Raw genomic sequence first — 23,155 nt, forward strand, 5'->3', positions numbered from 1 at the left:
CTGCCAATTCTTTTTTTTTTTTAAATAAATTTAATGTTCCCAATTCCTTTTTTTCCAATTCAGGAGCAATTTAGTGTAGCCAATCCACCTACCCTGCACATCCTTTGGGTTGTGGGGGGGGCGAAACCTACGCAAACACGGGGTGAATGTGCAAACTCCACACAGACGAATGACTCCCCGGGGGGGAGGGGGTCATTAAACTTTGGGAAATAGTGTAAAACAGAACGGATTCTCCTCATGGAATTCTCCTAGTTTCCCTCTCCTCCGACCTCTATAGAAAATAGAAAGGAGTGACTTCGATGACACTTGATAATCTTGTAGAAAGAACCGCTCATCCACAAATTAAGTGAAACGATATTTGATTTGCAATGAATGGGGGGGGGGTTGAGCAGAGCTGTATAACTGCTGAGTGGGAGTACCAATGAGATGGGAGGAAGCAGACTGCAGAACCCAATGCCGAGTCTTCACAGACGGCACCTTGCTAAGACTTTAATCCAATGACCAGGTGTTCCCGTGCCTGGCCAAGTTGTTGGAAATCCTTTTTAAAGCCTCTGTACATTGAGAACGTGTTAATCTTCTTAAATCCAGAATTCTGTGTTTACTAAATACCTATCCACTCCACAGAGGAAACAATCCCTCAGGCAGCTCCCTGAATGGATGGGGCACACCCCAAATGGTAAACTGTCTTTATTCAGACATTGGCAGATCTGACGTGCAAGTCCAGCATTCTGCTTTCAGAGTCCTATTATTTACACTTCAATACGTTTTAAAATAAAACACTTGAAACATTTCTTTTGGTCATTGACCCCGAAAGGGCACGTTTATAAATCCATCTCACAAAAACCTCTCGTCTTTCACCAGCTGGGACCAGTCCAACTATTAAAAGATTATCATTGAATTTACAGTGCAGAAGGAGGCCATTCGGCCCATTGAGTCAGCACTGGCTCTTGGAAAGAGCACCCTACCCAAAGTCAGGACCTCCACCCAACACTAAGGGCAATTTTGGACATTAAGGGCAATTTATCATGGCCAATCCACCTAACCTACACATCTTTGGACTGTGGGAGGAAACCGGAGCATCCGGAGGAAACCCACGCAGACACGGGGAGGATGTGCAGACTCCGCACAGACAGTGACCCAAGCCGGAATCGAACCTGGGGCCCTGGAGCTGTGAAGCAATTGTGCTATCCACAATGCTACCGTGCTGCCCCAAAGATAGAGGGGAAGTGTGAGGCCATCTGAATTTTTGACTGGACCAGGGTTGAAATGAAAAAAAAAAAAATGAAAATCGCTTATTGTCACAAGTAGGCTTCAAATGAAGTTACTGTGAAAAGCCCCTAGTCGCCACATTCCGCCGCCTGTTCGGGGAGGCTGGTACACCAACCGCGTCAGGAATATTGGGGTTGGTTGCGCCCTTACCAATGTACCACCTCTAATATTATCAAACTGAGCATGCCAACAACGTTTGTGTCAGGACTAATTGCACTGGATCTAACTGTACCGGGGTTCGCAATATTGAATCTGCTGGGTCTGAATTTACTGGGTCTGACCGTGCTGAGTCTGTACATATTCGTAATGGAGGGGGCGCATGTATCAGGACTGACCTTCCCTTCACGCAATACTCTTGGGTTTCTTAATTCTGAAATGACTGTGAAATAAAATGTGATTTTCATTAAAATGGTCTCCTATTACTCACCATGAATGTGCTGGTGCCCCTGCCCACACACAACTATCTGTATTCACGTCAGGCCAAAATGCGCATCAATACTTTGCTATCTTAACAATGTCGCAGGCCTCGATTTTATTGATCTTGAAACGGTAGAAGGATCGGGAGCAATGCGGGTCATACAGGCCAATTTCTCGACTGAATGTGGATGCCTAACTGTTGGCTAAGATACTGGCCACAAGGATAGAGGACTGTGTCCCGGGGGTGATAGGGGAAGGCCAGATGGGATTTGTTAAAGGCAGGCAACTCACGGCCAATGTTCGATGGCTTCTAAATGTTATTATGATGCCCTCAGAAGGAGTGGGTGGAGGTGGTAGTAGCAATGGATGCGGATAAGGCTTTTGATAGGGTGGAGCGAAATTACCTGTGGGAGGGGCTGGGAAGGTTTGGGTTTGGTGAGGGCTTCATTGACTGGGTGCGGTTGCTATCGGGAACCAGTAGCGAGTGTGCGTATGAACCGGCTGAGGTCGGGGTATTTTGAACTACACCGAGGGACGAGGCAAGGGTGCCCCCTCTCCCCGTTACGGTTTGCTCTGGCCATAGAGCCATTGGCCATGGCATTAAGAGCCTCTACAAACTGGATAGGGCTGGTTCGGGGGCGGGGGGGGGGGGGGGAAACGAGCACCGGGTCTCGCTCTATGCAGATGACCTGCTCTTGTACATTTCGGACCCGTTGGGAGGGGATGGGGCAATTTTTCGGGGTATAAATTGAACACGGGGAAAAGCGAGATGTTTGCGATCCAGGCAAGAGGACAGAAGAGACTGGGAGAGCTATTGCTTAGAATGGTAGGGAAGGACTTCCGGTTGCGGTGATGCCTAGCTAGCCGCACGTTTCGGCGGCTCCAGCTCCGACGGACCTTCGGGCTCTTTTAAGAGCCCCAACGGGAAATTTTTTGACGATGCAACCCGGTGTGGGGTGTGTGAGAAGGGAGTGCCCCCCAAACGAAGGAGGAAAAAACCGGCGGCGGCGGCTGCAGCGCGAGGAATCGTCGACCAAAGGGTCAGAAAGAGAGAAGTACAAGATGGCGGCGGAGAAAGCGCAGGCGACATGGGGGCCTGAGCAGGATGAAATTGTGAGACGGTGCGTGAAGCTGCTGAAGAGGGAGGTGCTGACCCCGATGCTACAGACAATTGAGGGGCTCAAGGAGACACTAAAGACCCAGGAGACAGAGCTCTGCGTGGTGGAGCAGGAGGTGACAGATATTGAGGACGAGATCCTGGGCCTGGCGGTTAAGACACAGACGCACGAGGCACTTCATAAAAAGTGTACTGAAAGGATCGAGGCCCTAGAAAACGGAGCGCGAAGGAAGAACCTTCGGATACTGGGTCTCCCTGAGGGTGTGGAAGGAGTGGACAGTGGAGCGTACGCATGTACGATGCTGAGCTCACTGATGGGTGCTGAGGCCCCTACGGGCCCCTTGGAGGTGGAGTGGGCAAATCGGATTCCGGCGAGAAGACCAAAAACGGGAGAACCACCCAGGGCGATAATCGTGCGATTTTACCGCCATAAGGATAGAGAAGAGGTCCTGAGATGGGCTAAAAAGGTGCGGAGTAGCAGATGGGAGAATGCAGTGGTATGGGTATACCAGGATTGGAGTGCGGAGGTGGCGAGAAGGAGGGCGAGCTTCAACCGAGCCAAAGAGGTGTTGCATAAAAGGAAGGTGAAGTTCGGGATGCTGCAGCCGGCAAGACTATGGGTCACGTATCAGGAGAGACACCATTATTTTGAGACGGCGGAGGAAGCATGGACCTTCATCAAAGAAGAGAAAATGGATCGGAACTGAGGGACTGATGCTGCAGGAAATGTTATTGTTAATGTTATGGTTGAAGTTAATTGAGAAGTAAATTGGGAAGGGGGGAGACACGGGACATAGTTGGAGAATGGGGAAGGGGAGGAGGAGGGGAAAGGGAGCTGCGCCATAAGAGGCGGGTCAGGTAAAGGGATGTTCCCGCGCCAGAAAGAATAAGGCGGGAAGACAGGCGCAAGGCGGATGGGAGTTCCCCACACGGGGGGGTCGAGGAGTGAGCAGGAGTAGCCGGGGTCAGTTGAAGTCAGCTGACTTACGGAAGTGATATGGGGGGAGCAATCATGCTAGTTGCTGCTGCGGAAATCTAAAAGGATATGGCTAAAGAGTGGGTGGGCGGGGATGGTGTGCGACGCTGGGGGAGCGAGCGGGAGCGCGGAGGCGGGATATGGGACTGGCCTAGAGAAGGTAATGGCTAGTCGACACGGGAGGGGGACAGGTAGCCCCCAAGTGAGGCTGATCACGTGGAACGTGAGAGGCCTGAACGGACCGATAAAAAGGGCCCGAGTGCTCGCGCATTTGAAAGGACTAAGGGCAGACGTGGTTATGCTCCAAGAGACGCACCTAAAGGTGGCGGACCAAGTTAGGTTAAGGAAAGGATGGGTGGGACAGGTGTTCCACTCAGGACTGGACGCAAAGAATAGAGGGGTGGCCATTTTGGTGGGGAAACGGGTAGCATTTGAAGCAAAGAACATCGTAGCAGATAGCAGAGGTAGATATGTAATGGTGAGTGGCAGGCTGGAGGGAATGGAGGTCGTGTTGGTTAATGTGTATGCCCCAAACTGGGACGATGCGGGATTTATGAGACGGATGCTGGGGCATATACCGGACCTGGAGGTAGGAAACTTGATTTTAGGAGGGGACTTTAATACGGTGCTGGACCCGGGGCTAGATAGATCCAGCTCAAGGACCGGAAGAAGGCCGGCAGCGGCCAAGGTACTTAAGGGGTTTATGGACCAAATGGGGGGAGTGGATCCATGGCGATTTCTTAGACCTAGGGCTAGGGAGTTTTCCTTCTTCTCCCATGTCCATAAAGTGTACTCCCGGATAGATTTTTTTGTTTTGGGAAGGTCGTTGAACTCTAGGGTGGAAGAAGCTGAGTACTCAGCCATAGCGGTTTCGGATCATGCCCCACATTGGGTGGACCTGGAATTAGGAGAGGAAAGGGAGCAGAGAACACTCTGGCGATTAGATGTGGGACTGACGGCGGATGAGGGAGTGTGTGCAAGAGTGCGGGGGTGTATTGAGAGATACCTGGAGGTCAATGACGACGGCGAGGTCCCTGTGGGAGTGGTATGGGAAGCACTAAAAGCGGTGGTCAGAGGAGAGCTGATCTCCATTGGGGCCCACAAAAGGAAAACAGAGGCCAAGGAAAGGGAAAGGTTACTGGGGGAGATTTTAAGGGTGGATAGGGAATTTGCAGAGACCCCGGAGGAGGAATTGTACAGGGAGAGGAGACGACTCCAGACGGAGTTTGACCTTCTGACCACCAGAAAGGCGGAGGTACTGTGGAGGAAGGCACAAGGGAGGAGGTATGAATATGGGGAAAAGGCTAGTCGCCTGTTGGCTCATCAATTGCGAAAGAGGGCAGCAGCGAGGGAGATAGGAGGAATTAGAGACGAAAGGGGAGACACGGTGCGAAGGGCAGGAAAGATAAATGAGGTGTTCAAGACCTTCTATGAGGAACTGTATAGGTCTCAACCCCCAGAGGGAGAGGAGAGGATGCGGCAGTTCCTGGACCAATTGAGGTTCCCGAAAGTGGAGGAGCAGGAGGTGGTAGGCCTGGGGGCACCGAATGGGGTGGACGAGGTTATTAAGGGACTGGGAAGCATGCAAGCAGGGAAGGCCCCGGGACCAGACGGGTTCCCGGTGGAATATTACAGAAAATATGTGGACTTGTTGGCCCCGTTGATGGTGAGGACGTTCAATGAGGCCAGGGAAGGGGGGACTCTACCCCTGACGATGTCGGAGGCGACGATATCGTTAATTTTGAAGAGGGATAAAGATCCGTTGCAGTGCGTGTCCTATAGACCCATTTCATTATTGAACGTGGACGCCAAATTGTTGGCAAAGATACTGGCATCGAGGATAGAGGACTGTGTCCCGGGGGTGGTGCACGAAGACCAGACAGGGTTCGTAAAAGGGAGACAACTGAATGTTAACGTGCAACGACTATTAGGGGTGATAATGATGCCCCCAGTGGAGGGGGAGGCAGAGATAGTGGCGGCAATGGACGCAGAGAAGGCATTTGATAGGGTGGAGTGGGAGTATTTATGGGAAGTGTTAAGGAGGTTTGGATTTGGGAACGGGTTTATTAGCTGGGTTAGACTTCTTTATGGGGCTCCAACGGCAAGCGTAGTTACAGGTCGACATAGATCGGAGTATTTCCGACTATATAGGGGAACAAGACAGGGATGCCCGCTGTCTCCATTGTTGTTCGCGTTGGCAATTGAACCTCTGGCCATGGCGTTGAGAGACTCCAGGAAATGGAGAGGGGTGATTAGAGGGGGAGAAGAACACAGAGTCTCGTTATACGCGGATGACCTATTGCTATACGTGTCGGACCCAGCGGGGGGGGATGATAGAGGTTATGCGAATTTTGAGGGGGTTCGGGGATTTCTCGGGGTTAAGGCTAAACATGGGGAAGAGTGAATTATTTGTGATACATCCAGGGGACCAGAGTAGAGAGATAGAAGGCTTGCCTCTCAGGAAAGTGGAAAGAAACTTCCGATACCTGGGGATTCAGATCGCTAGGAGCTGGGGAACCTTGCACAGACTTAATCTGACACGGCTGGTAGAACAAATGGAGGAGGACTTCAAGAGATGGGACATGCAGCCTCTATCGCTGGCGGGCAGGGTGCAAGCAATTAAGATGATGGTCCTCCCGAGGTTCTTATTTGTATTTCAATGTCTCCCTATACTAATCACCAAGACCTTTTTTAATAAAATAGACAGGAGCATCACGAGCTTCGTGTGGGCTGGGAAAGTTCCGAGAGTAAGGAGGGGGTTCCTTCAGCGTAGTAGGGACAGAGGAGGATTGGCACTACCGAACTTGGGTGATTAATATGTGGCAATGATACGTAAATGGATGATGGAGGGTGAGGGAGCGGCGTGGAAAAGACTGGAGAGAAAGTCCTGTAAAGGGACGAGTTTAGAGGCGCTGGTGACGGCGCCGCTACCGTTCTCACCTAAAAAGTTTACCACGAACCCGGTGGTGGCGGCAACATTGAATATCTGGGGACAGTGGAGGCGACAGAGAGGGGTGCGGGGAGCCCTGGTGGGGTCCCCAATCAGGAACAACCATAGGTTCGCCCCAGGAAGAATGGATGGAGGATTTCAGAGCTGGTACCAGTTGGGAATTAGGAGGGTGGGAGATTTATTTATAGATGGGACTTTTGCGAGCTTGGGAGCATTGGAGGAAAAGTATAAGTTGCCCCGGGGAAATTTCTTGAGATATATGCAGGTGAGGGCGTTTACTAGACAACAGGTGAGGGAATTTCCATTGCTCCCGACACAGGGGATACAGGACAGGGTGCTTTCAGGGGTGTGGGTCGGAGAGGGCAAGGTGTCAGAGATTTATAGAGAGATGAGGGAAGAGGGGGAGGAGTCGGTGAGCGAACTAAAAGGAAAGTGGGAAGAAGAACTAGGGGAGGAGATAGAGGAGGGTATGTGGGCTGATGCCCTAAGCAGGGTAAATTCCTCTTCCTCATGCGCCAGGCTTAGCCTGATTCAATTTAAGGTGCTACATAGAGCACACATAACGGGAGCAAGATTGAGCAGGTTCTTTGGAGTGGAGGACAAACGTGGGATGTGTGGCGGGAGCCCGGCAAACCACGCACATATGTTTTGGGCGTGCCCGGCACTGGAAGGGTATTGGAAGGGAGTGACGGGAGTGATTTTGCAGGTGGTGAAGGCCCGGGTCAAACCAGGCTGGGGGTTAGCTCTATTTGGAGTTGCGGAAGAGCCGGGAGTGCAGGAGGCGAAAGAGGCCGACGTTGTGGCCTTTGCGTCCCTAGTAGCCCGGCGCAGGATCCTACTCATGTGGAAGGAGGCGAAACCCCCCGGACTGGAGGCCTGGGTAAATGATATGGCGGGGTTCATTAAACTGGAACAGATAAAGTTTGCCCTGAGAGGATCGGCTCAAGGGTTCACCAAGCGGTGGCAGCCATTTCTCGACTACCTAGGGGAACGTTAGAGGGAAGACAGATGACCAGCAGCAGCAACCCAGGGGGGAAGGGGGGGGGGTTTAGTTTAGTTTAGGTCAAAAGATAAAGGGGTTTTGTTACTTGTGTATTGTTAAAAATTTCTGTATTGTTATTGTTGCGTTTGCTTTGTAAGAGGGGAAAAATTGTTGTTTGGGGAAAAATTTTCAATAAAATATATTTTTAAAAAAAGAATGGTAGGGAAGAGCTTTCGATATCTGGGAATCCAGGTGGCCCGGAAATGGGAGGTACTACACAAGTTAAACCTGTACCGGTTGGTAGAACAAATGGAAGGGGGCTTTAAGAGATGGGACATGCTCCCGTTATCACTGGCGGGGAGGGTACAGACCGTGAAAATGATGGTCCTCCCCAGGTTTCTGTTTGTCTTTCGGTGCCTCCCAATCTTCATCCCTGAGGCCTTTTTCAAGCGGATGAATAAGATTATTTTGGGCTTTGTGTGGGCGAGTAAAACCCCGCGAGTGAAGAAAGTGTTGCTGGAGCGCAGTCGGCGGGAGGGTGGGTTGGCGCTGCCGAACTTCTGCAAATACTACTGGGTGGCTAATATAGCCATGATTAGGAAGTGGGTAGTGGAGAAGGAGTCGGCATGGGAGCGGATGAAGGCGGCGTCATGTAAAGAAAGCAGTCTGGGAGGCATTGGTAACAGTACCTCTGCCGTTCTCGCCGGCCCGATACTCCACAAGTCCAGTGGTAGTGGCGGCTCTGAGGATCTGGGGATAATGGAGGAGATATAAGTGAGTGGAGGGAGCATTGATTTGGACCCCGATTTATAACAACCACAGGTTTGTACCGGGTAGGCTAGATGGCAGGTTCCGGAGTTGGCAGAGGGCAGGAATTGGAAGGATGCAGGATCTATTTATAGACGGAGCTTTCCCAGCTTGAAAGTTTTGGAGGATAAATTTAAATTGCCAGCAGGGAATGGTTTTAGGTATTTGCAGATGCGCGACTTCCTGAGAAAACAGGTGCTGGCCTTTCCGCTGCTGCCGCCACGGGGGATACAGGATAGAGTAGTTTCTAGTACCTGGGTGGGAGAGGGGAAGGTATCGGATATTTACCAGGCGCTTTCGGAGGCGGAGTAAACTCCGGTGGAGGAGCTTAAGGGCAAGTGGGAGGACGAGCTAGGAGGAGAGATATGGGCGATGCCAAGCGGCTAGGATGAGCAGGTTTTTCGGGGTAGAGGATAGGTGTGCGAGATGCGCGGGAAGCCCAACAAATCATGTCCACATATTTTGGGCATGCCCGAAGCTTAGAGTGTTTTGGCAGGATTTTGCTAAGGCAATATCCATGGTACTAAAAACACGGGTGGTGCCGAGTCCGGAGGTAGCGATCTTTGGAGTGTCGGAAGATCCGGGAGTTCAGGGTGCGAAAGAAGCCGACGTCTTGGCCTTTGCCTCCCTGGTAGCCCGGAGACGGATCTTGTTAATGTGGAGGGACTCGAAGCCCGAAGTAGAGACCTGGGTTAGTGACATGGCTGGGTTTCTCAGTCTCGAGAAAATAAAGTTTGCCTTAAGAGGGTCAATGTTAGGGTTCACCCGGAGGTGGCAGCCATCCGTCAACTTTCTGGGGGAAAATTAAAATGTCAGCAGATGCAGTATTCCAAATTGGGGGGGGGGGGGGGGGGGGTTGTTGTACGGTTGAGGTGTGTGAAGATTGGGCTGGCGGGGGGAAATGTTTATTTTACCATGTTGATGTCATTGTTTATGTTACTGCTATAAAAATGTTCAAATACTTAATAAAATATTATTTAAAAATAAAATACTTTGCAAAACTTCACTGATGTTTCACAGTTTTACATGTTAACTTGAGAAAGCAAAAAAACCTTTGTGAGAAAAGCCAGTCAGACCAGCTCCAGTTAGACTCTGTAGTCAAATCAGGGCGTTACTGGTACAGTCAGATTCAGTAGAGTCAAAGCTGATACACATTCTTTTTCCAAAAGATGTATTTTGTTCATCAATTTTGCAAAAGGTCAAATTAGATATTACCAAAAGTACAATGCAGTTCAAGTTCTTTCCATATTGCATGTGGCACTCTGAGGTACTTCGATACAATTTCAGTTACATATGATATTTACAATACGTATTCCATGTCAAAGAGACTACCCCAGAGATTTTACTTAGGGTGCAATCTAACGGAAAAGTTTCTAAGTGTCATTTATAGCGGGTTTTGCTGGGAATTTCCACCACTGCTATCTAACCACATTTAGGGCGGGGGGGGGGTTAACTAAATGGGAACAAAATCCTTGTTTAGCCGCGTGTATCCAGCACTCACAGCGCCAAGAAACACAAATGCTATAAAATGGCACTCGCGTAACATAGGGGGCCTCAGTGGAGAAAGGATGGCTGACGCTGCACATCGCCCTGTTTTGTATACTGAGGACCTCCGCTCGCCAGAACCCTGGCACCCAGGCACCTTTGCACTGCCACCCTGGCAGTGCTCCTGCCCGCTTGCAGTTCCACTGAGGCACCTTGGCAGTGCCAGGGTGGCAGCGCTAAGGTGCCAGTTGGACAGTGCCAAGGTGCCCACATTCCAGGCAGAAAGGAAGCCACCCTGACAACCCAGGAGTCTCTGATGGCCTGGGAGACCCCAAGGGTGAGGTTCTGTCTGGTCAACATTTGTGTGGACTCCCTAGGGAGGCCGTTAGATGCCGGGAGGCCGGTAGATCCTGGGTGAGTAGGTCTTAGTAGGTTTAAGGCCTATTTAAATGGAGCACGGCTTGTGGGCGGGTTCTGATTACGACACCTCGCGTGACTGGAGAAGATCCCGCGAGGCGTAGCAGGTGCTGGGAAGCTAGTGGGACACGTCACCCAGCATCCACCATCAGGCTCCTAGTCGAGCGAGGCACGGCTGGTAGATCTTAGTTTCCAGTCCTGGGTGTAACTATGGCAGCTGGAGCTTCGACAGCACTCTTTCCCGATTGAGCCATTGCAACGGCTGCCCAAAGCTTTAGTGTGTCTCTCAGCACACACTGACCCTGGAATGTGCCAGTCTGCAACACTCGACAATGGTCAACTCTTGCCCTCCAGGCCATTTCCTCACTTCTGAGAGAATAACCAAACCATCGCTGAGAGGACGGATCCTACATTCACATTTGGGCCTTAGAGCTCACGGCTCACTAGGATTTGACCTTAGCAGTCATCATTGGTGTCCCACTAATATGCTCACTCTATCTACTTAAAGTCCACCCAGGAAGCGGGTTGAGGCAAGAGGATTCGAACAGCATAAGGATGCAATGAAAGGAATGCAGACCAACGTAGGGCTCTCATTCTAAAGTGCATGTCTTGGTTTAGGACATTATCAGTTAGGGAGCCCTGATGTGCAGAGTCACATATCTGATGAGCCCTCATCGATCATTCCTATCCCTTGAGGACAAAGGTTCAAGTATTCACCCACTATACACTTGGAATAAAGAATTACTCATATCTCCCTGACAACAAGGGTCCAGAAACAAGCTTAACTGAGGTTGACATCACTTGAATGTTAATCCTAAAAGGGGACACTCAGTGCGAGGAAGGCTTGAACTCAGAATAAGAGGATTGGAAAATTCCAAACCAAAACGCTTTCATCTGACCATAGCATTTACATTCCCATGGAATGGAAAAAAGTGTGATTTATTGACAGTGATAAAGCACGCATGACCTTGGGGTGACATCAATACTTTTAACTTTTCTGACTCCAAGAGTCCTTCCTGTTTATTTACTTTGTTCCCATTTCTTTTCTTTTAGTATTTTGGTCAGTGGACCCATAATAAAAATTTAAGCAGAATATTCAAAGTTGAAGCAGTCAGCTTGCCAGAATGCTGTGTTCCTAGGTTTTGTATTTTGGAAAGGAGAAGCCAGACTCTTCGGCGCTGAGTGGACCTTAGGAAACAGCTTTGGAGGGAGTCAGTTCAATGAGACGTTACCGCTGTAGTGATATCATGGTTGTGTTGTCATTCACCGACTGACCACGAGGAGTCTCATTCGTATATAAGTGAATGTTAGAGTCAGGTGACCTCAGACTGACTGGCGGGCTGGAAGAGGGAGGTTGCTTCTGCATGATCATACTGTTATTCATCTGTTGTTTTGTATTTGTTGACCCACAGTTAATGTTAGTAAATCATTGGGGCAGCACAGTGGCGTAGTGGTTCGATCCCGGCCCCGTGTCACTGTCCATGTGGAGTTTGCACATTCTCCCCGTGTCTGCGTGGGTCTCGTCCCCATAACCCAAAAAGATGTGCGGGGTAATAATAGTAATAGCTTATTGTCATAAGTAGGCTTCAATGAAGTTACTGTGAAAAGCTCCTAGTCGCCACATTCCGGCGTCATTTCGGGGAGGCTGGTACGGGAATTGAACCCGCGCTGTTGCCTTGTTCTGCATTACAAGCTAGCTATTTAGCCCACTGTGCTATACCAGCCCCCAAGTGGATTAGTTGCGCTAAATTGCCCCTTTGTTGGAAAGAAAAGAATTGGGTACTCTATATATATATATATATATAATTTTTTAAAATGTTAAATCATTTATAGTTTTAGCTACAAGTGTTCTTGTAATATAAATCAGGTCATCCAACAAGAACATTACAATTGCATCCCCAGTTGGCACAGTGGCACAATGGTTAGCACTGCTGCCTCACAGCGGCAGGGACCCAGGTTCAATTCCGTCCTTGGGGTGGACATAGAATTTACAGTGCAGAAGGAGGCCATTCGGTCCATCAAGTCTGCACCGGCCCTTGGAAAGAGCACCCCACTTAAGCGCACACCTTCGCCCCATATCTGTAATCCAGCAACCCCACCCAACCCCTTTGAACACGAAGGGCAATTTTGCCTATAGAGTTTCCTCCGGGTGCTCCAGTTTCCTACCACAGTCCAATGATGTGCAGGTTAGGTGCTTTATCTCATGAACAGAGAATTCCACCTATGGTCTTGCCTGAAATGACTATACTCCCCAGCCGGTTTTACACCATGCCTGTTGCTGTGAAATACGTTGGTGATTTGTTATCAGCCCATTTTGCGCTAATCGTGTTGACCAATTCCAACTTTCATGTGTCTGCATCAACCTCTCCAGGGCATGACTTTTTGAGTAACATGGGGACGCGCAGGAAAGTGGAGTTAAGGCCACATTCAGATCAGCCATGATCTCACTACCTTGCCAAGGAAGGGCAGGCCTACACCTGCTCCAATTTCTTGTGTTTACGATCTTCAGCACAATTGTGACCTGAAGTGACACTCCTGCAAAACTGTGTCGATCAGGCAGCCTTAGGCCTGGGACAGCACAGTCTAAAGCAAAGTTTTTCAAACTCAGGGTCGCGGCCCCGCCACTGTCGGCTTATACATGGAGAATTCCGGCCTCCGCCGCCTTTTGTTTAATTTAGAGTACCCAATTCTCTTTTTCCAAGGGGCAATTTAACGTGGCCAATCCACCTACCTTGCACATCTTTGGATTGTGGGGGTGAGACCCACTCCACACGGACAGTGACCCAGGACTGGGATCGAACCCGGGTCCTCAACACCGTGAGGCAGCAGTGCTAGCAAATGCACCACCGTCCGTGCCGCCCAGCTGCTGCCTTTTTACTTATTTACTACTTTTTAAAATAAATTTAGAGTACCCAATTATTTTTTCTCTGATTAAGGAGCAATTTAGCATGGCCAATCCACCTAGCGTGCACATCTTTGGGTTGTGGAGGTGAAACCCACACAGACATGGGGAGAATGCGCGAATTCCACACGGACAGTGGCCCAGGGCCGGGATTCGAACCCAGGTTCTCAGCGCCGCAGTCCCAGTGCTAACCACTGTGCCACATGCCGTCCCTGCTGCCTCCTTTTTAATGGAGATACAGATTAGGCTGCGTGGAGTCTTCTGGCCACAAGTGGCAGCAGAGAGTAGGTCATGTGCCTTGCACCTAGAATTGATGTAAATGGGGCAACATGGTGGCGGAGTGGATAGCACTCGATGCCGACTCTGGGTCACTGTTCGTGTGGAGTTTGCGCATTCTCACCGTGTTTGCGTGGGTTTCGCCCCCACAATCCAAAGATGTGAATGGTAGATGGATTGACCGCGCTAAATTGCCCCTTAATTGGAAAAAATGAATTGGGTACGCAAAATTTAGTAAAAGAAAGAATTGGCATAAACTGCCGTCCAGGGACATGCTTTCGGCGCCAAAGCAGGGAACAGACTTGTTTCGCTTTTGAATCTGCTGTCAAGCAAGGCAAGTGAACTGTGATGATCAATTTTTTATTTTATGTAAGAGATGGTCAGAGACTCAAAGAGGGAGTTTAATCATTGGACAGGATTTCATAACAGAATCTGCTGGAGAGAGCTGTTCAGGAGAGTCCAAGGCACACAGAGCAGTAGTAGTGTTAACAGCTCCAGGGTCTCTGGTTAATGGCCCTGAAAAATTAAACTGAACTCAGAACAAAGAAATATAAAGATGATTACTTGAGGTATGATTTTGGCAATTGTGACAATGTAAATAAGGAGGCAAAGCCCATGTGTGTTACATGCCGGGTGGTACTGGCAAATGAGAGAAGTTTCAGAATTTGAATGAGAAGTGGTGGATAAATATTCTGTGAGGTTGAGGCCACAGTCAGTTATTAACTTAGAGCTGACTCGGGCAGCACGGTGGCGCAGTGGGTTAGCCCTGCAGCCTCACGGCGCCAAGGTCCCAGGTTCGATCCTGGCTCTGGGTCACTGTCAGTGTGGAGTTTGCACATTCTCCCTGTGTTTGTGTGGGCTTCACCCCCACAACACACAAAAAAAAAGATGTGCAGGCTAGGTGGATTGGCCATGCTAAATTGCCCCTTAATTGGAAAAAATGAATTGGGTACTCTAAATTTATAAGAATTTTTCTTTTTTAAATTTAAAAAAAACTTAAGAGCTGACACCAAATTAAGACTACGATGGTACAGGTCAAACGACATTAAAAACGCACCAAAAGACCTTGAGGCTGTCAGCATTCTGGTGTAGCACCTTAAGTGCTGAGTAAAACACGTGTTTATTGCTATTGCCCTTCACGGCGGCTTATGGGCGGCATGGTAGCACAGTGATTAGCACTGTTGCTTCTCAGTGCCAGGGGCCTAGGTTCGATTCCCGGCTTGGGTCACTGTCTGTGCAGGGTCTGCACATTTTCCCCGTGGGTTTCCTCTGGGTGCTCCGGTTTCCTCCCGCAAGTCCCGAAAGACGTACTGTCAGGTAATATGGACATTCTGAATTCTCCCTCCGTGTACCTGAACAGTCGCTGGAATGTGGTGACTAGGGGATTTTCACAGTAACTTCATTGTAGTGTTAATGTAAGCCTACTTGTGACAATAAAATATTATTATTATTACTACATGTGCGAGGTTGGATTTTCAATTTGCATACCGATGAAGACAGCACAAAGGAACTGGCTGAAATCTGCACCTGATATACGCATTGCCCTCTGCCGCTTTGAACCAGATTCGAGCAAGATTGGGAGGACAAAGCAGGTTCCTCTTTTGCATTAAAAGGTAAGTGAACATGGCGTGTGTTGCGAAGGTGGTCAACCAGCATGTGTTGTGAAGGTCAGTCAGCGTGTGTCGTGAAGGTTGGCCAGCGTGAGTCACAAAAGTCGACTGCCGTGTGTTGCGCAGGTCAGTTAGCGTGTAGAGCAGCACGGTGGCGCAGTGGGTTAGCCCTGCAGCCTCATGGCGCCAAGGTCCCAGGTTCAATCCTGGCTCTGGGTCACTGTCCGTGTGGAGTTTGCACATTCTCCCAGTGTTTGCGTGGGCTTCGCCCCCACAACCCAAAGATGTGCAGGCTAGGTGGATTGGCCACGCTAAATTGCCCCTTAATTGGAAAAAATGAATTGGGTACTCTTAAAAAAACAATTTCTTTTTTTTTTAAAAAAGGTCAGTTAGCGCATCTAGCGAAGGTTGGCCATCGTGTCACAAAGGTCAAGTTGTAAAAAGTGTGTTCCAGGAGAAAAAGTTTGAAAAGCACTGGTCTAAAGTTCCGTCAAAAGCACAGTTAGGTCTGTTATGGCAGAGGTAAGAAACATCTTGATACTCCTTCTACATTTCCCTAACAATGTGACCCAACCCCAAATTCCAGAGTGGCCCCTGCTGTGTAAAGGCAACATTTCCTCATTCCTTATCCTCTAGCCTCAATGAGATTGCCAATTTAGTAACAATTGAAAAGGTTTTGTGTCGTGGTCCCACACCCATCAGCACCTGGAATGAAACAGCCCCAAACACATTTTAAGTCAGACATTTACAACCGACAGAGAAGTGTTTCATCCCAAAAATCTGGGCTGAATTTCAACCTAGATCCCCGAGGTCAAACAACAAGTTACATTTCCTAATTCACCTCACGGCCCGGTTCCCTGTGCACACTACAATGCTGCAAGGGGTCACTTCCAAATGTGAAGGGGGTCAAAGGAAAGCTCTTTTCCCCTCAGGACGAATCGCGTGTTATCAGCTGTCCATCAACTAGAGATGATTGGCTAAATTAATCCAAATTCTTCCGGTTGACTTGGCAAAGAGCCCTCGCTGCAGTCGCCAAATCAAAGTGCCCTCTGCATGCACTTTAGCGGGGGGAAATGTGTATTAACTATGAACTCGTTTATGTAGCGAAAGCTGAAATCCTGGAGGCTACAGAGCAAAGTGCGCTCAAGACTCTACTGGACAATATTTCCGGTGCAGTTTAGATAGATGCAGTCTCGGCTCTGAATCATGAAGGCTGGGGATTCAAGTCCCACTTCAGAGACTTGGATGAGGTTTACCGTGGGCTTTGGGACTCCAGTGTCAGGCCAAATAGGAGAATCCAAAACCAGTACTTGCCAGCACTAGGGCCGACCCGGCAGACTGATTGCAGGCCCTCTCTAAATGGGATACCTCCCTGGAAGCAGGACACGGAAAGGGAGCTATCAGAATGTAGCTCCCTGCTACTTTACCGCTTCCCCCCACCCCCCGCAACACACCCTAGTCCGGTCACCTTGGACTAGTAAAATTCAGCCCTTGAGCACAAATCGAGGCCCACTCGCCAGTTCAGTACTGAGAGAGTACTGCAATGCAACACTGTCGAGTGACTGAGCCATACAATGAGATTTCCTCTACGCTTTACGACTACACGTGAATTAAATCAACAACTTATAATAGTAATCTTTATTATTGTCACAAGTAGGCTTACATTAACACTGCAATGAAGTTACTGTGAAAATCCCCTAGTCGCCACATTCCGGCGCCTGTTCAGGTACACAGGGGGAGAACTCAGAATGTCCAATTCACCTAACAAGCACGTCTTTCGGGACCTGTGGGAGGAAACCGGAGCACCCGGAGGAAACCCACGCAGACACGGGGAGAACGTGCAGACTCCGCACAGACAGTGACCCAAGCCGGGATTCGAACCTGGGACCCTGGCGTTATAAAGCAATAAAATCATACAACACTTTTGACTGCCGTAAACATTCATTCCCTCCACCGCTCACATGCCACAGACAGCAAAGTATTTGTTCTACAGGATGTACTGCAGCAACTCACCAAGACATCTTTGACAGCACCTACTAAATCCCGGACTGGCACAATGGGCCTTCTGGGCTGAATTCTTTCATGACTCTATGGGTGGGACTTTCCAGCCACCGCTCCCCACCCCAATCGCCTCCGCAGCGTGTTTTCCAATGGTAGAGGCAGCTCGCTATTGGTTGCTGGTGGGGTCAGCCGATCCTGCCAATGTGTTCTGCGTTTTGCGTGGCCTGCCTGGCCCGCCGCAGGGGGGTTGCCTTTGATGGGGCCGGAAGATTCCACCGGCAGGAAGGGCTGGGAAGTCCCATCCTATAATTTTACTCGTGATCCTAGAGAGACAAGACCAGGCATTGTCACCACACATGTGGAAGTGAACATGCTTCCAGCAACCGGTCCAACCATGAGAAATTTGTAACGTGATTGAACTATATCAGAAATAGCAGTTTGAGAACAATCTCCCCTTTAAGTCCATTTGAAACGAGTCAGCTGTCTGATTCTTCTGAAGCTGTTCTGGGATAAGATCCAAACGGCGAGTGGTAGCGTCTCTTCACTTTGGTGGATTTCTTGCTGGCTGGCTATCAATATCATGGGGGCTGTCAGGAGACACATTAATCACTCCAACCTAGTCCCAGGGTCGAGACTAACAGGCTTTAGTATCGAGAACAATCTTTTAGATTTGCAGAGATAATATACGGTTGTTGAAAGCAAAATTTAATTACGTTGGGTGCACAATTTATTTCCCTTAAAACCAAATGAGTGCCCGACCCAAACTATAGGAAGATTATTAAGAATAATAATCATAGGTATTAGAGGGAAAACTTTCAAGGCTCATGAACTATCACTAGATGTGAGCATGTGTCGGAGATAGGCCTTTAACCCCCTATACAGCCAATTCAGCACCCCAATCTCACGCCCAGCAAAGCCCTAAATTCACAGAATTGTTACAGCGCAGAAGGAAGCCATATCTGCATCGGCTCTCCGAATGAGCATCATGATTTAGTTTTTTCACATCATCATTGCTTCTTTTGCAGATCACTTTAAAATCGGTGCCCTCTTGTTCTCGATCACTTTGCGAAGGGGAGCAGTTTCTCCCCGTCTACTCTTTCCAGCCCCCTCGTGAGTTTGAACATCTCTTGTCAAATCTCCTCTCGGCCTTCTTCTCTCCAAGGAGAATAATCCCGACCTCTCCAATCTACCCTCATGACTAAAGTTAAGAGCAGAGTTAAAAGTAAACTCTATAGGATACTAATCGAGCAGATGGGTTCATAAAGAATCACAGGCCACCAGAACAGAGCACAGTATTTACAAGCAAAATGTGAACGCCCAAGATGACTTGACTGTCTTTTCATTAATATATTTGTGAATTTAGTAAGGAATTGAGGGAGTTAGTGTTCGATTCAAGGTCTGCTTTTTTGAAAGACTCAAAATGTGGACACCAGGGCCAATGCACTCCATTTCACCGACATCCAGTAGTTTTTAAACAGCTGTGACACCCATGGATTCTTCACAGACAATAATTTCCAATTAAAATCATCATTTTCACTTACTTGTTTGACAATGAATGCCCTGGTATCCAGTGGGGCATTTGCAGGTGTATTCACTGAAGACATCTCCTCTACGTGATACCAATTCGCACAGGCCATCATTTTGACACGGGTTGGGCTGACAAGGCCCTGCAAAGCAATAAACAAATAATTGTGTGTAGAAAGGTGCCATTTAAATTGGTGGCCTAGTGTTAACCACTCAGTTAATCCGGCTACTGGGTGAAGTACAATATTCTAGGTCACAAGCACTTTGTGGTCAGACTCAAGCCGTTAACTAGTTGATAACCTTGTCGTCTTGACTGGAAACGGTTGTCAGGTGCCTTCCACATTATGAAAGCTATCCCCGGAACCTTAATCATCAACAACTTGGACGAAGAACTCAGGAATAGCCTGGAGTCAAAATCCACAATCCTGCCCGTGCCCACTGCAGCAGTTATAATAATAATAACCTTTATTAGTGTCACAAGTAGGTTTACATTAGCACTGCAATGAAGTTACTGTGAAAAGCCCCTAGTTGCCACATTCCAGCGCCTGTTCGGGTATACTGCAGGAGGGGGGGGGGGGGGGAGGTTTAACTACGTCGAAGGCACTATATAAATGCATATTATTGTTGGCCTTATGGTTATTCTGACGAGGTGGCAAGAAGAGTTTAGGGGAAATATATATAGAATACAAAGGCTGATGTTTCTGCCAAATTTCCAAATAACAGCAGGGAAATTCCTCAGAACTGTGGTTATAATTGTATAAATGCAGTATGAATATAAAAGGAAGGACAGCACAGTGGTTAGCACTGCTGCCTCACGGCGCTGAGGTCCCAGGTTCGATCCCGGCCCCGGGTCACTGTCCCTGTGGAGTTTGCACATTCTCCCCTTGTTTGCGTTGGTATTGCCCCCACAAGCTAAAGATGTGCAGGGTAGGTGGATTGGCCACGCTATATTGCCGCTTAATTGGAAAAAATTAATTGGGTACTCTAAATTTTCACAAAAAAAAATTTTTTTTTTTAAATATAAAAGTTAACGAATGTGCGAGTTCCAAAAAACGTTTGCCACTCAAACAGTTTAATCTGCTCGGTGTCTAATTTTGGTTAACTTTTTTATTGCAGTTTACTGTTGTTGTGATTAGTTTACTTTAAATATTGTCATTTTTTTCTGAATCTGATTACATGTCAGTAAGGCAAGAAGTTTTTTAAAATATAAATTTAGAGTACCCAATTCATTTTTTCCAATTAAGGGGCAATTTAGCATGTTCACCTACCTTAGACCATAAGACATAGGAGCGGAAGTAAGGCCATTCGGCCCATCGAGTCCACTCCACCATTCAGTCATGGCTGATTTCAACTCCATTTACCCGCTCTCTCTCCAGAACCCTTAATTCCTCGAGAAATCAAGAATTTATCAACTTCTGTCTTAAAGACACTCAAGGTCCCGGCCTCCACCGCCCTCTGTGGCAATGAATTCCACAGACCCACCACTCTCTGGCTGAAGAAATTTCTCCTCATCTCTGTTCTAAAGTGACTCCCTTTTATTCTAACGCTGTGCCCCCGGGTCCTAGTCTCCCTGCTAATGGAAACAACTTCCCTACGTCCACCCTATCTAAGCCATTCATTATCTTGTAAGTTTCTATTAGATCTCCCCTCAACCTCCTAAACTCCAATGAATATAATCCCAGGATCCTCAGACGTTCATCGTATGTTAGGCCTACCATTCCTGGGATCATCCGTGTGAATCTCCGCTGGACCCGCTCCAGTGCCAGCATGTCCTTCCTGAGGTGTGGGGCCCAAGATTGCGCACAGTATTCTAAATGGGGCCTAACTAATGCTTTATAAAGCTTCAGAAGTACATCCCTGCTTTTATATTCCAAGCCTCTTGAGATAAATGACAACATTGCATTTGCTTTCTTAATTACGGACTCAACCTGCAAGTTTACCTTTAGAGAATCCTGGACTAGGACTCCCAAGTCCCTTTGCACTTCAGCATTATGAATTTTGTCACCGTTTAGAAAATAGTCCATGCCTCTATTCTTTTTTTCCAAAGTGCAAGACCTCGCACTTGCCCACAATGAATTTCATCAGCCATTTCTTGGACCACTCTCCTAAACTGTCTAAATCTTTCTGCAGCCTCCCCACCTCCTCCATACTACCTGCCCCTCCACCTATCTTTGTATCATCGGCAAACTTAGCCAGAATGCCCCCAGTCCCATCATCTAGATCGTTAATATATAAAGAGAACAGCTGTGGCCCCAACACTGAACCCTGCGGGACACCACTCATCACCGGTTGCCATTCCGAAAAATAACCTTTTATCCCAACTCTCTGCCTTCTGCCAGACAGCCAATCATCAATTCATGTTAGTACCTTGCCTCGAATACCATGGGCCCTTATTTTACTCAGCAGTCTCCCGTGAGGCACCTTATCAAAGGCCTTTCGGAAGTCAAGATAGATAACATCCATTGGCTCTCCTTGGTCTAACCTATTTGTTATCTCTTCAAAGAACTCTAACAGGTTTGTCGGGCACGACCTCCCCTTACTAAATCTATGCTGACTTGTCCTAATCCGACCCTGCACTTCCACGAATTTAGAAATCTCATCCTTAACAATGGATTCTAGAATCTTGCCAACAACCGAGGTTAGGCTAATTGGCCTATAATTTTCCATCTTTTTCCTTGTTCCCTTCTTGAACAGGGGGGTTACAACAGCGATTTTCCAATCCTCTGGGACTTTCCCTGACTCCAGTGACTTTTGAAAGATCATAACTAACGCCTCCACTATTTTTTTCAGCTATCTCCTTTAGAACTCTAGGATGTAGCCCATCTGGGCCCGGAGATTTATCAATTTTTAGACCTCTTAGTTTCTCTAGCACTTTCTCCTTTGTGATGGCTACCATATTCAACTCTGCCCCCTAACTCTCCTGAATTGTTGGGATATCACTCATGTCTTCTACTGTGAAGACTGACGCAAATTACTTATTTAGTTCCTCAGCTATTTCCTGGTCTCCCATCACTAGATTACCAGCGTCATTTTGGAGCGGCCCAATGTCAACTTTTGCCTCCCGTTTGTTTTTAATGTATTTAAAGAAACTTTTACTATCATTCCTAATGTTACTGGCTAGCCTACCTTCATAATTGATCCTCTCTTTCCTTATTTCTCTCTTTGTTATCCTGTTTGTTTTTGTAGCCTTCCCAATCTTCTGACTTCCCACTACTCTTTGCCACATTATAGACTTTCTCTTTTGCTTTGATGCATTCCCTAACTTCCTATGTCAGCCATGGCTGCCTAATCCCCCCTCTGATAACCTTTCTTTTCTTTGGGATGAACCTCTGTACTGTGTCCTCAATTACTCCCGGAAACTCCTGCCATTGCTGTTCTACTGTCTTTCCCACTAGGCTCTGCTCCCAGTCGATTTTCGTCAGTTCCTCCCTCATGCCCCTGTAGTTACCTTTATTTAACTGTAACACCTTTACATCTGATTCTACCTTCTTTCTTTCAAATTGGAGATTGAATTCTACCATATTATGATCACTGCCTCCTAAGTGTTCCCTTACTTTAAGATCTTTAATCAAGTCTGGCTCATTACATAACACTAAGTCCAGAATGGCCTGTTCCCTCGTGGGCTCCATCACAAGCTGTTCCAAAAAGCCCTCCTGTAAACATTCAATGAATTCCCTTTCCTTGGGTCCACTGGCAGCATTATTTACCCAGTCCACCTGCATATTGAAGTCCCCCATGATCACTGTAACCTTGCCTTTCTGACATGCTCTTTCTATTTTGTGGTGCATTTTGTGCCCCTGGTCCTGACCACTGTTAGGAGGCCTGTACATAACTCCCATTATGTTTTTTTTGCCTTTGTGGTTCCTCAACTCTATCCAAACAGACTCCACATCATCTGACCCTATGTCTTGCACGTCTTCGGGTTGTGGGGGCAAAACCCACGCAAACAAGGGAGAATGTGCAAACTCCACACGGACAGTGACCCAGAGCCGGGATCGAACCTGGGACCTCGGCGCCGTGAGACTGCAGTGCTACCAACGCGCCACCATGCTGCCCTCGTAAAGCAAGAAGTTGAAGTCATACAGTAACACTGTCAGAACACGAGCAGCTCAGAGGAACTTCCCAGCCAACATTCTTACTCCTTCACTACCTTGTTAACTCAATGCAGCATCCAGTGAGACACTAGCCTTTACAAAGCAGGACGGTTGCGAGATCCACCATGGGCCTGTGATAAGGTGAACAACTGGAACTGGGCTGGTGATGGGAAATGTTTATGGTGTTGGATTTAACGCTGCCTGCCCAGTGAAAACTGTGCAGACAAGGGGTTAAGAGGGCAGTCAGTTGCTTCCCGCAGTGTTACCACATCCCCAGCAATTTTAACTTCCCGATATCGGGGATCACAGCAATCACCCAATGAAGACG

At 48.1% G+C, this 23,155-nt stretch overlaps 1 protein-coding gene across 1 annotated transcript in view; it reads right to left on the reverse strand.

The window, feature by feature from the left end:
• The window catches only part of LOC140387434 (lactadherin-like), a 132,329-nt gene that overhangs the window by 51,321 nt on the left and 57,853 nt on the right, over positions 1-23,155 (reverse strand). The window contains 1 exon segment of the mRNA XM_072470534.1: positions 18,751-18,876. Within this exon segment, the coding sequence (XP_072326635.1) occupies positions 18,751-18,876 (126 nt within the window).

This window comes from Scyliorhinus torazame, chromosome 12, assembly GCF_047496885.1.
Source record: "Scyliorhinus torazame isolate Kashiwa2021f chromosome 12, sScyTor2.1, whole genome shotgun sequence".
NCBI lineage: Eukaryota > Metazoa > Chordata > Chondrichthyes > Carcharhiniformes > Scyliorhinidae > Scyliorhinus > Scyliorhinus torazame.